The sequence below is a fragment of the Anneissia japonica genome, unplaced genomic scaffold, assembly GCF_011630105.1.
Source record: "Anneissia japonica isolate Jap-2015-1 unplaced genomic scaffold, ASM1163010v1 scaffold432_len584295_cov189, whole genome shotgun sequence".
Lineage (NCBI taxonomy): Eukaryota > Metazoa > Echinodermata > Crinoidea > Comatulida > Comatulidae > Anneissia > Anneissia japonica.
Genome location: NW_022725334.1, coordinates 556,905 through 570,717, shown reverse-complemented (window position 1 = coordinate 570,717; position 13,813 = coordinate 556,905). Strand labels below are relative to the sequence as shown.

Here is a 13,813-nt window from a genome sequence, read left to right as displayed (position 1 = left end):
TTTTGTAGTATTTCAAATGAATGTACCCACTGTTGTCTTCTAATCGGATTAAAATCTGGCCGAATTTTGGCCGATATTGAAAAAAAGTTTGGCCGAATTTGGCCGTGAGAGGGCGTGTGTTTGGCCGTGAAGCCTGTCGACTATCTGGCAACCCTGTGGTAGACCATCATGCTTGGAGGTGTGGAGTTTCCGTAGTTCAAACTTTACTTTGCTGATGACAAGAGAGTGATCTGTGTCACAGTCTGCACTGTGGTAGGTACGAGTATGGAGAACGCTTGGTAGATCACGTCTTCTGGTGATAATAAGGTCAAGTTGGTGCCAATGACCAGACCTCAGATGACGCCAAGAAACCTTGTGTCGGTGTTTTCCTTGAAAATAGGTGTTTGTGATGCATAGCTCTCTTTGTGCACAAAGTTCAAGTAAACGTGGCCCATTTTCATTTATCCTGCCCACACCATGGTAACCAAGGCACATTGGCCATGAAACTCTGTCTGATCCGACACGTGCATTTAAGTCGCCAACAATAAAGAGCTTCTCTCCGTGTGGTACTCGTGCCAAAATCTCATTTAGACAGTCATAGAAAGTATCTTTATCTTGCTCATTTGCATACAGAGTTGGTGCATAAACATTAATAATGTTGACAAATCCTCCTTTTGATGATAGACGTAGTGAGATAATGCGTTCAGAGGTTACTACTGGCGATTCAATCTTCTGTATTAGTCTGTTGCTTACTGCAAAGCCTACACCATATTCACGGCGATCTTCAGAACTCTTGCCGTGCCAGTAGAATGTATAATTTACTTCACGTATTGAACCTGTGCCTGCTAGTCTTGTTTCCTGTAGTGCAGCAATATCAATATGACGTTTATCTAACTCACGGTCAATTAGTGCTGAATTACGTATGTTTTCTGTCATCAGTATATGTTCATTCATGCCAGGACACATGGTTCTGACATTCCAGCTGCCAAGCTGGAAAATTTCGCATTTCTGTTTCTTCTTGCTGGGTGTCATTTTACCGTCCGCTTTTCGAGATTAATCTATCCTCATTCACCCGCAGAGGCAGGCAGACGTTGGCGGGTCAGTACCTTACTGGCTGGGGGCTGCCCAGCTTAGGCGGGCGGATACTGACCAATAGGATGCGATGATCCTTCCCACCGTCGACTTATAACCCGTAAACTGCTATACCCCGTGTTGGCTCCCTTACTAGTGATAGTAAGGATGAAGTGTCCTCTCCATGATGATTGATGATTTGATGATTTGCTACAATAGCCTGGGCAGTGATATGGGGACCTAGTCTTGCCCGGCATCTTGGTCCCCCTCTCGACCTCGCTGGCTTTGTCTAGAGGAAAAGCGATGCTTCTACGTCTAGAGTCAGTTTGGTTGCAGGAGTTGCCAGAGGGTGCATCCAGCACCAACCGCCTAACGGGGCTCCACTCCGGTTTTTCTGTTAGGGTGTACTCCCTTAGCCTTGGTCTTTCCTGAGCCTGATCCACAAGGCAGTGGGTGCTATTTAATCCATAGCTGGAGCTTTGTTGATGGACGTCAGGGTATATCCACACGCCGATGGACCGTGCACGTCGCATCTCTGGGGGCTAGGCTCCTCCGAGATCCCTTGTGGTTCGGCCTGAGGTCTCAAGATACCCAGTGAACCGTGTGTTGCCACAAGGAGGCACCACAAGACATCTTATTTAATGGTAAAAAGTCTGTGTGCATGTGCTTTTGTCCACATGTAAGAAAGTTGAGCGGTGACCCTGTCACTACTGTAGGTGGGGAACAGTTGGAGTATGCTACTTCATTTCTCTACCTTGGTCATGTACTTTCTAGTGATGCAACTGATGATGCTGATATAGCTCGGCAATATAGGTCACTATGTATGCGCGCCAACTCTCTGAAGAGGCGTTTCTATAGGTGTACGGATAGTGTAAAGTGCACGTTTTTTAGAAGTTTTTGTGTGAATTTTTATTGTGTAAATGTATGGTCTGACTATAAGAGTAAGTCGATAAATTCGTTAAGAGTTTGCTATAACAATGCTTTAAGGTTATTGTTTGGTAAGCCCAGGGAAGCAGTGCAAGTGCAATGTTTGTTACGTGCAGCCTGCTTTCATTTTACGAATTTGTAAGAAAATCAGTTTATTCTTTTATGAAAAGGATATATGCTTCTGAAAACAGCCTGGTTAAAGGTGTTGTCAAGTCAGTATTATATTACTCGACTATGTTTTCCAAGTGGAATACACTTTTGTATTGAGCAGGTTTTATAACTGCCTACAGTCTGTAATATTATTTATCTTTTCCATTTTTGTATTTGTTATGGAGGAAATTCCGAAATAAAAGTTGATTGATTGATTCAGATGAAATAATGAAATAGGTACTTGCCAACTGTTTTATGATGATTCTAAAATACTTTCAGTAAGATAGGCCTAATTGAGAAATAATTGGAGGTTCTAAGTTTTTCAGGTCTCCAGTCTTCGTTTTGTAGACACTAATATAGAGTGTCTATACAACGAAGACCCTTGAAAATTTCACAAACAGACGGCAAAAAAATTCGTAATTTTGATTTTGTGACAGCCTGGTGTATAAGAAAAAAAATAGGGATCTTCGTTTTTGGGTCTTCGGTCTTCGTTTTATAGACACTCGCCGATAGGATGAGGATTCTGTTGAAAACCGAGTACATGCGAGCTGGTGTGTTCTGTATCCGACACAGTTTGGCAAGTTCAGGCTGGGTGATCCATACAAGAGGCTGTTACACCAATCCAGGCGTGGGGTAATAAAAGCATGTACCAGTCCGACTGGTGTTCTTCTATCAATGTACTCCTCACTGTACATCATCTGCATAAAGCATGACCCTGAATCTATCATGCGTTTTGATCATATATCTTGTTGAACCTGTCCCTCGCTATGCTCGCTCTCGTCGTCTCCGCTCTGCACATGAAATCACTGCTTACCGTCCAAAAATTCCGAACGAAGACATGACCAACGCACTATTTCCTTCTCTGCCTCTTCCCCGTGTAATGAACTCTCCTCCTTTGTTAAAGTTTCAACTATTCTAGATTCATTTAAAGTTAATTTAAAAACATTTTTATTTAACAAACTCTAAGGGTAAACTGCGCCTTTGATCATTTTAAATTGGCGCATTATAAATGTTTGATTATTATTATTATTAATATTAATGTTATTATTATTATTATTATTATTATTATTATTATTATTATTATTATTATTATTTATTATTATTATTATTATTATTATTATTATTATTATTATTTTCCAGAGGAGTGGTGAATATGACACACAACAGCGGTTCTAAACCCAAGCTTCCTTTGATGAGATGACACACCCTAAATGACAACTGAATATTTACGTTGAGTCAGGTAAAATTTGAACCAGTTATAGGCGCTTCCACTGACCCCCAACTGAAGCTTAAGAAGCCTAAGAAGTTTAAAATGATCGATTGTATCGAATGCTGATGAAAAATCTAGTAAAGCAACGAATCAGAATATAAGATGGTGACCAAAATTGTACCCCCAGAAAGTGAATTTTCCAAGATGGCTGTCAAAGTGGCGCCGAAACCTGAAAAATAGCTATAAATTATGTATTTTTTGTCTCGAAAGATGCCGGTTTTTTTTCAATCCAATGTTTTATGGCTCAGTGTACCAACTGAGACCAACTTAGTCCTAAATCTAATCAAATAGGCCTAATGATAAATTTCGAAAACTGAATACAGGTCTCCCTCAAATTAAAGAACCCTCCAATTAAAGACCATTTTCTGTGGTCCCTTATTGCCTTATTCTTATTATTCTACTAAGAAACCAAAGCTACCAAAGACTATGCAAAACCCGGTCCCAAAAGTGGTCTTTAATTGAAGGAAGGTAGACCAAAATGGCATCCTATGGCCACCGTTAACATTTTGTGTAGGCGTATAAACATAATTCATTAATTATTAGCCCTTGAGGCGATTGCAGTGGCATGTTGTCCGTAGCTTTTGACTGTGCGTTCATTAAAAATATGTTTAAAAATCATTATTTTCGTATTTATTCATTCATACAATCATTCCTTAGTCGACATAAAATGTATAGTCTAATACCTTCCTCATTTCCATGGTATAGAGGACAGCATTAAGGCCTATCTCAGACGAACTACTGCACTCCTATAAAAATAATTTTTCAAGTAGTCTTCCATCCTTAGAAGTTATTATACTCTGATGTCATTATTATGTACGGTAGTAAGAGATATACTGATTGTATTTTAAACCAATTTCAATTTAAATGTCAACCCACATTTTAATATTTGTATCATCAGCAATTCAGCCATTTCCGCTGAATATTGTCTTAATGTGAATAGTTAGTTCTTACGTTCATTTTTTCATTATTATATAAACGCATTTCTGATATCAGACGATATATAAAAAATTTATTATCGTTCTAAAAACATTATAATTAAAAAAAAAACAAACACAAAAACAAAAACAAAAACAAAATAGATTTGAACTCGTCACTGACGACGAGTTAGTTGGGGATCCGCTGCAGATTTTAAAAAGATTTATGAAGTTTGTTAAGTCGTCATTTAGAAAGAAATTTGTCTCATCTATAACATAATCGAAGTTAAAAAGCGATTGATCAAGGATTTTAACAAATGACATAATAGATAAAAATTCAGAGACAAAAACGCACACAAAGATTTGACCATGATGACATCATCATAATACAAAAAAAAAGTCACATTTATGAAAGTTTTGTTAATTCAGATGGCAATGTGATGACGTCACAACGTCCGATTAACCATTATGATGCATAAAATCATATTTACACCTAATGTTCTTTAAGAATAAGTAATAAAAATTGGGGGTCACCTTTCATCCTATAGCTACGGTATAACTGATTGAAAATAGGCATGATTTTGGCCAAATTTCAGTGTTTGTCGACAAAAACGAGTACAAATATTCATAATTTGATGCGCGCGTGAAGCTGTTGGTCCTAATTGACTGAAAAAGAATGGAAATACGTGAATACAGTGTCAGAAACCCAATACTTTAAAAAAAAAAAAAAGTCAGATTTAGAAAGAAAATTGTTTCATCTATAACATAATCGAAGTTAAAAGGCGATCTATCAAGGATAAGTGAGATACGCTCAAATGAGTATTTTAGCAATCACATAATAAATAAAAATTCTTATTTTTTTAATCTATTTCTTATGGTAATATGATGACGTCACAATGTCCGATCAGCCATTATGATCTATAAAATCATATCTACATCTCATGTGCTTTTAGAATATGTAATAAAAATTAGGGGTCACCTTTCATTCTAAGGAGCTATAACTGATTGAAAATATGTAAATTTTCAGTATTATTAGACAAAAACGGGCACAAAGATTTGACCATGATGACATCATCATAATACAAAAAAAAGTCACATTTATGAAAGAACATTGTCGCAGCTATAACATACTCAAAGTTGAGAGACGGTAGATTAAAGATAAGTGAGATGAGCTCAAATGAGTATTCTAACAAATTACGTCATAGATGACAATTCAGTAGTTTTGTTATTTCAGATGGCAATGTGATGACGTCATAGATGACAATTCAGTTTTTTTTATATTTCAGATGGCAATGTGATGACGTAACAATGTCCGATCAGCCATTATGATGCATAAAATCATATTTATAACTAATTTTCTTTAAGAATAACTAATAAAAATTGGGGTTCACCTTTCATCCTAAGGATCTATAACTGATTGAATATAGGCATCATTTTGGCAAATTTTTAGTGTTGGAGTCAGAAAAAAAAAGTCAGATTTAGTGTCAGAAACCCAATACTTAAAAAAGAATAAGTGAGATACGCTCAAATGAGTATTTTAACAATGACATAATGAATAAAAATTCCGATTTTTTTTTTCATCTATTTCTTATGGTAATATGATGACGTCACAATGTCCGATCAGCCATTATGATGCATAAAATCATATTTACACCTAATGTTCTTTAAGAATAAGTAATAAAAATTGGGGGTCACCTTTCATCCTATAGCTACGGTATAACTGATTGAAAATAGGCATGATTTTGGCCAAATTTCAGTGTTTGTCGACAAAAACGAGTACAAATATTCATAATTTGATGCGCGCGTGAAGCTGTTGGTCCTAATTGACTGAAAAAGAATGGAAATACGTGAATACAGTGTCAGAAACCCAATACTTTTTTAAAAAAAGGTCAGATTTAGAAAGAAAATTGTCTCATCTATAACATAATCGAAGTTAAAAGGCGATCTATCAAGGATAAGTGAGATACGCTCAAATGAGTATTTTAGCAATCACATAATAAATAAAAATTCCGATTTTTTTAATCTATTTCTTATGGTAATATGATGACGTCACAATGTCCGATCAGCCATTATGATCTATAAAATAATATCTACATCTCATGTGCTTTTAGAATATGTAATAAAAATTAGGGGTCACCTTTCATTCTAAGGAGCTATAACTGATTGAAAATATGTAAATTTTCAGTATTATTAGACAAAAACGTGCATAAAGATTTGACCATGATGACATCATCATAATACAAAAAAAAGTCACATTTATGAAAGAACATTGTCGCAGCTATAACATACTCAAAGTTGAGAGACGGTAGATTAAAGATAAGTGACATGAGCTCAAATGAGTATTCTAACAAATTACGTCATAGATGACAATTCAGTAGTTTTGTTATTTCAGATGGCAATGTGATGACGTTATAGATGGTCACAATGTCCGATTAACCATTATGATGCATAAAATCATATTTACACCTAATGTTCTTTAAGAATAAGTAATAAAAATTGGGGGTCACCTTTCATCCTATAGCTACTGTATAACTGATTGAAAATAGGCATGATTTTGGCCAAATTTCAGTGTTTGTCGACAAAAACGAGCACAAACATTCATAATTTGATGCGCGCGTGAAGCATTGCTATTGGTCCTAATTGACAGTGTCAGAAACCCAATACTTGTAAAAAAAAACCCGAAATTTACAGCTCCTGGCGCGTACAGAAATGCGCACGCGGTGCAAAAAATTTGAAAAATGTTGAAATGCTTAAAATGGTCTGAAACGTACTCTAATTTAGTCAGAAAGTGATTTTGGGCATTTTAAAATTTTGACGCACGCGTTCGCACGCGTTATGACGCGCAGGCAAAATATTTTGGTACGTGATATTCAACATTGATCTGAAGTTTATGCACACTTAATATGATTTAGAAATGAAAATTGGTGAGGATGATATGATCGATAATATAAAATACGCAAAATTGCGCGTAGATTACGTCACGCGTGACAGAACACATTGAACAGGTCACATTGACTTTTCGATGACAAGCCAAATGTGTGTTGAAACGTGCATGAACATTGCTCACAGCAATTTTGAGATATCGTGCGAACAAGAAATGGGGAGAAAGTGAGAATAAAAAAAAGAAGACGATCCAGTACAATAACAAGAGGTGATCCGCTAGTGTAGCGGATCACCAAAAAACAGTAGTTCGCAAGCACAAACACCATGTTTCATATTGGCAAATTTCATCTTGCGCATTGTTTTTCTTCATGTTTTTTTCAACACTACCCATTATGTGAACCACCGATTTGCTACATAAGATATGTACAATAGTAAGCCACTGAGTTACTTTACTTTACTTTAAGTGAGCTTGTATATGAGTGGCATTGAAAGACAGGCATCGTAGGCTTATTCACCAAGTTCCTCATCATCACCACCACCACCACCCCCACCGCGTACAGTTCTATTTGTATTTCCCTTCATCATATTCTTGAGGTAAGGATTCAAATCCGTAATGCTGGAGGTAACACTCTCACATATGTAAGATAAATCAAGCAACAAAATGTAACCATTACCAAAGTTGCATTCGTCTAATTTACCAACACGCCTGCAAATTCCGCCATGGCCGGTGACATTACCACGAACCATGTCGAAAGCAATCTTTTTTGTCTTACGGAATGTTTGCACTTTTTCATTAGCAACACATGTTTTAAAAACAAATGAAGTCATGTTACGGAACGCAGATAAGTCGTCTTGAAATCTTGGACCATAGTCCTTTATAAGTTTATGTAAACGCCCGAGAAAGTGAGAGTATATTTTCGTGTCTATCCAATTCCACTTTGATATGTTTTTACGAATGTCCACATTTAAAGTCTGTATGTCTGTCTCTTATACACATCTAGATGTGTATAAGAGACAGCTTTATAAGTTTATGTAAACGCCCGAGAAAGTGAGAGTATATTTTCGTGTCTATCCAATTCCACTTTGATATGTTTTTACGAATGTCCACATTTAAAGTAGCCCGCGAACTTCTCACGTTTCGAGGCAAATACAAAATGTCTTTAAATTCCCAACAAAGCTTTTTCTTCAGTAATAACAATGATTCGTCAAAATATTCTGTTATCATTACTAGATCAAGTTCATTATCCAATCGTTTAATCGTATAATCAACAACAAAACTATTAGGACATTTCGCAGGATCCACGCCCAAATCCCAAATCTGATTATTTCGAGAAAATAAGCGCAGAGATCCTTTCAGCTTAGTCCAATATTTAAGTGGATCTTTAAGGAAAACCTGTAATCTCTGTGATTTATTTAATGAACTGTCTCTTATAGCGGCTGCCCCAACATTAAAAAAATCAAAAGCAGATTCGAACTGAGAGACCGGGTCTCGTAATAAAGTCACATAAATCGAGCCATTTTCCATAAACGAGTCATAAACCGGCCTATTATATAGAGCATGTAGCGCAAAAACGTTGTACTTATAATTTTTATAATCTCCTCGTTTGACGCCCATCGGGGGTACGAAGTTTTTCTTTGAAGTAAAATTAAAATTCACATTTGCAAAGTGAAAATTTGTGTATTTTCCTTCTTTAATAACCACATTTAGTTTGTTGTCGAAAGCATATTGCTCAAGTATTCGTGCTAGCGTTGTTCCGCCTGTTTTGTGAGTTTTCAAAAACACGATGTTTTTCCTCGGCGTGCAACTTCGTAGGTCTGCGGGCTGTGTTACCTTATTCCTAATACTGTTAATGTAAAAGCAATTTGTGTTAATGAATAAACAATAGTAAAAGTAGCACCTTATAAAACACAAGCTTTCAGAGGCATTCAACCTTCCAATAATAAGGAAAAATAAACAGTTCAATATAAGAATGTAAAACAAAGTATCAATTTGTTTGAATATAAGAAACGGTAAGGTAAGTAAATAAGCAAGAGTCTAATAAACAAAAACTCAGCTTAGGACTATCTGACCATACGCTTATTCGGACATTATTTTTTCAGTAAAAGCCTAACTGGAAACATCGTAAATATGCTTAACCCCGTTCGGCTATGAAACATGAAGCCTTGTAATAAAAATATATAAAATAAAAGGTTCTATGGAAAAGTGCAGTAACTTATTCACATCTGGCTAAAAATATGTAGGCCCCGTGGCTATTTATTTTAGATATTAAAAGCTTTAAGTATCTAAGCGGAATAGAAATAATATGTTGGCGGCACTTGGTGAACAATTGGATGCAAAACATGACTAAGATCTAAACATACAAATTTAAGTTCTAGAGTTAAATAGATATCAGAAAAGTCAACGTAGGCATATTTACCTTTGCAATACTGTATGTTGAGTATTGCTGCCTTTTATTCTTTTATGAATTAGGCCTACATTGCAATTTGGAATCAATGTTATTACATGAAACAATAGAACAGTTATACAAGCCAGAAAATATATCTGAAAAAGAAATAATTAATAACATCATATGAACAATTTTAAAGGCCTAACAAATAAACACTCGATCTGGGTAAATTATTATAGTTTATACATAGCAGAAACAACAAGCTTGAAAATTCATGAATAAACAACATCACAGGCAGAGTAATCTGAACAAGAATTAAAAAGAAAACACAATTAATCCCACCGGGACCGGAGGATGTCCGGGTGGGTTTTAAATATAAAAACTTAGGCCTACTTCTATACTATCGTTTTCTTCTAACGTACCTTAAAACATCGACCCATTGATATCAATTTATCCAGTAACTTAGGCCTATCTGGTTGATATGGACATTCTGAACAACTGTTAGAATACTTACACTTCAGGTAGTACAGGTCAAAAAATCGTGCACTTTGTGATAATAGACCGACCCGCCCTCGATAAACTAACGTTAGATTATGATAAGCGGCGATCTTCTGATCTGACCTGTGCGTTACCATGGTGTTCCTATCAAAAACCCATTTAGCACTGTTGCTTTCAAGGTGATTGGGAGTGTTTGTCAAAAAGCTCATTGACCAATAAACGCGTAGTTGAAATCGTGTCACTCTCATCGGCCAATGAACGCAAAGTTGAAATCAGAACTTAGCGAATACTCGGCATCTCTTTAATTACGAGATGTTACATAATACACGATGGCGTGTATTTGATTGCTTTGAGATGGAGGTATTATGCCTCCATGCTTTGAGCATGCTTTGAGTATGTATATACTTTCTTACAAATCTATAATACAATTACTAAAGTTAACGATACGTCAATTGATACTTGTCTTTGGAAAAATCCTAGTATCCTAGTAATCCTAAAATCCTACAGTAACTCCAATGACAGGATTATTCTCTGATTTATATCAAACTCAAAATCAGTTTTCAAATACCAAATTTAATTTAATAAAGTGGAATAGAAAGAGAAAAAAATGTTGAAATTGAAAAGTTTTCATGTAAATTAAAATCACAAATGTCCTAGTAGGATGTAACATGTCATTGCATGAAAAAAAAAAGTCAATTTCAGGCTTTCTTGGGTGATCCATAGTTCAAGCAAGTGCTGCTATATAATTAAAAGCAAAATTAGAAAGCAAGAATACATGTTTCCTATGATAGTTAATTCATATCCATTTTATATCAACATAAATTTAAGAACTTTCTATTATTAATCAGTTTCCTGGTAAATGAACATAAACTATATGAAGCGGAAAAAATACGACTTTATTTTATCCAACATACTTCAATAATTAATTGATAGCAATAAAATCACGTACGAAATGTTAAACTAGTACTTTTCTTACTATATAAATAATTACACGACAACAGTTGCGGCAAAAGTTATACAAACCAGGAACACGAAATACTTTAACCAGTAATTTTACGACAAGAATTCATTTTGCTTCAAACTGCACTGGTTTATAATTAGACCCTTCATAAGTGTATTATTATTATGTATTCTATATACCGGTACAAATGCTCAGATGCTAACACTGCAGCTAACTTACCCGGCTTATCGGACAACTTGAAAACGAAATTCAGTTATTTAAGGGAACACTTTTCTGCGAAATGAGGGGAAATATATCCTTTAACACTACGGCCAAACCTTGTTACGGGGACACCCTTAATATTATGTGGAGTGTGTCACGACAAAAATGTAGCTTTAATCTATATACAAATGGTTATTACACTTAAAAAAATATTTGCCCTTCAATGCAGAAAAATGTGAGGGGTGGGTGCAAAAACTTTCATTCTTTATGTTCCTGAAATTTATAGCAATGTATGTAATCTCATCCAACAGAATAACACAATCAACATTACGTAACGTAACAAATCGGTCTTATGGTGATATCACACTGTTATTCAAACAGCAATTTTAGACAGTGGTAGCACCTCCGGGGAAAAATCATAAAAGAAAAGTCATCAAACGAATTTTTAATTTGTATTAAATACCTATATATGTAAAAATGCTGTCCCTATTAAGTAGGTGCTGGAGAGCACGAAATAAACATTTTTTAAACGTTTTACACAAGGTTTTCTATTAATCAGTTCATCATTTCAGGAGTCCAGTTGACCTTAGACATGATACCGTAACCTCTTAAAGATAGTAACGTTGGTGATGAATTTGATGATGAATTTAAACAAAAAATAAGATGAAATTTTTCATCAAAAAAATGCATTTTTTTTACAGTGAAAAAGATTATTTTATTTAAGTAATGGTTTAATAGTTTTAGGCCTATATTTTAATCAATATCATATTATTCTGAAGTATAGTATCCCATTACTCTTACCTATCGTATACCACAATGGTATCACCAAAACTAAGACATTTGCCTGAGAGATTTTAAAGAAAACTCCCTATTAAGGGGATACCTAAATAGTGATAGCCATATGCAGGTGACACCCCTATTAAGGGGACACTTTTGGTCAAGATGGTGCCCCTTAATAAGGGTTCGGCTACCTAGGGGCTGTGCTCTGTCTCTGTCTGTCATATTATCCCTGTGCTATCCATTTGAAATTCTGTGCTACACATTTGCAAGACTGCCCTACCTTTGAAAAACTGTGCTATCCATTTGAAAGTCTGCGCTTTCCATTAAAAAAACTGCGAAGCGCATTTGAAAAAAAAAATGTGCTATCCATTTGAAAGTCTATGCTAACCCTTTGCAAGACCGTACTACCTTTGAAAAACTATGTGCTATCCATTTTAAATGATGCGCTTTCCATTTGAAAACTGCGCTAAAACTGCGATGCCCATCTGAAAAAGTGTGCTACGGTATCCATTTGAAAGTCTGTGCTACCCATTTGAAAGACTGAGGCTTTCCATTTACAAGACTGCGCTACCCATTTGAAAAACTGCGATACCAATTTGAAAAACGGCGAGACATATTTTGTAAAACTGTGCTACCCATTTGAAAGTATGTGCTACCCATTTGTAAGACTGTGCTACTCATTTACAAGAAACTGCGATACCTATTTTGGAAAACTGTACTACCCATTTCAAAGTCTGTGCTAACCATTTTAAAGACTGTGCTATCAATTTACAAGACTGAGCTACCCATTTGAAAAACTGCGTTACCAACTGTGCTACCCATTCGAAAGTCTGTGCTACCCATTTGTAAGACTGTGCTATCCATTTACAACACTGCGCTACACATTTAAAAAACTGCGCTACCCAATTGAAAAACTACGATACCTATTTTGAAAAACTGTGCTGGCCTACCTAGTTTTGAAAAACTGTGCTGGCCTACCTATTTTGAAAAACTGTGCTGGCCTACCTATTTTGAAAAACTGTGCTACCCATTTGAAAAACTGCGATACCAACTGTGCTACCCATATGAAAGTCTGTGCTACCCATTTGTAAGACTGTGCTATCCATTTACAAGACTGCGCTACCCATTTACAAAAAAAAACTGCGATACCTATTTTGAAAAACTGTGCTACCCATTTGAAAAACTGCCATACCAACTGAGCTACCTATTTGAAAGTCTGTGCTACCCAGGGGCGGATTTAGAGGGGGCTTAACAGGCTTTAGCCCCCCCCCCCCTAAAATTTCATAGCCATTTCTTTTTAACTGTTTTTTGAAGGTCCAAATTAAAATATTGTTTAATGTTTTCTTCACACACATCATATTACATTTTACACTAGTTGTTTTTCAGTGATAAAATAAAAATGAAATACGTTTTTTAACCGATCAGCGGACAAAAAAACGTAGCTAAGAAAGCTGCTTTTGCCTACTTTTCAAAGTGGGGACATGGTATCGATTGTCCCCCCCCCCCCACACTTTTCACCAATCTTCTATAATTAAAACCCCACTTTTACAAGCGAATGGAAAGAATAACAATTAAGCATGACTCATGGATTTTGTCTGTTTACTTTTCTAAGTGCGGTACGTATTTTCCGGACCAAAACCAAGTAAATACGGTACGCAATTGTTTAAACATTTTGTAACCATCTCAGAAACCCACTAGATCGATTTTATGGGTGCAACGACTATCAGATGCTAAATTTATTGTGAAAACAATGTACTGAACGTTGTTGAAATTGGAAGCATGTATACTTATT

The 13,813-nt window shown here is 35.7% G+C and overlaps 2 protein-coding genes across 3 annotated transcripts in view; both read right to left on the bottom strand.

Annotated features, from left to right (window-relative positions):
- Nucleotides 1–1,011, bottom strand: part of LOC117112703 — a 3,857-nt gene extending 2,846 nt beyond the window's left edge. Inside the window, exon 1 of the mRNA XM_033255843.1 lies at nt 208–1,011. Coding sequence (XP_033111734.1) covers nt 208–1,011 — 804 coding nt within the window. The remainder of the gene's footprint in view (nt 1–207) is intronic.
- Nucleotides 1,012–5,931: 4,920 nt separating this feature from the next.
- Nucleotides 5,932–10,117, bottom strand: LOC117112712 (galactosylceramide sulfotransferase-like). 2 transcript variants are annotated; one of them, XM_033255853.1, is made up of 4 exons: nt 10,004–10,117; nt 9,612–9,736; nt 8,227–9,038; nt 5,932–8,081 (listed from the first exon to the last, which is right to left on the bottom strand). In XM_033255853.1, exons 1-4 carry the CDS (start codon nt 10,019–10,021, stop codon nt 7,702–7,704), a joined length of 1,335 nt encoding a protein of 444 aa, XP_033111744.1. In that variant the 5' UTR covers nt 10,022–10,117; the 3' UTR covers nt 5,932–7,701. The 2 variants fall into 2 exon arrangements, with proteins under 2 accessions (XP_033111744.1, XP_033111743.1); XM_033255852.1 differs by having other exon boundaries at nt 5,932–8,151; nt 8,297–9,038.
- Nucleotides 10,118–13,813: the final 3,696 nt, after the last annotated feature.

Excerpts from the sequence above, each read along its gene's own strand:
- LOC117112712 (XM_033255853.1), bottom strand. Across the intron at positions 9,039-9,611 it reads CAACATACAGTATTGCAAAG|TATTAGGAATAAGGTAACAC; the intron begins GTAAATATGCCT and ends TTACATTAACAG. Across the intron at positions 8,082-8,226 it reads TCACTTTCTCGGGCGTTTAC|ATAAACTTATAAAGGACTAT; the intron begins ATAAACTTATAA and ends TCGGGCGTTTAC.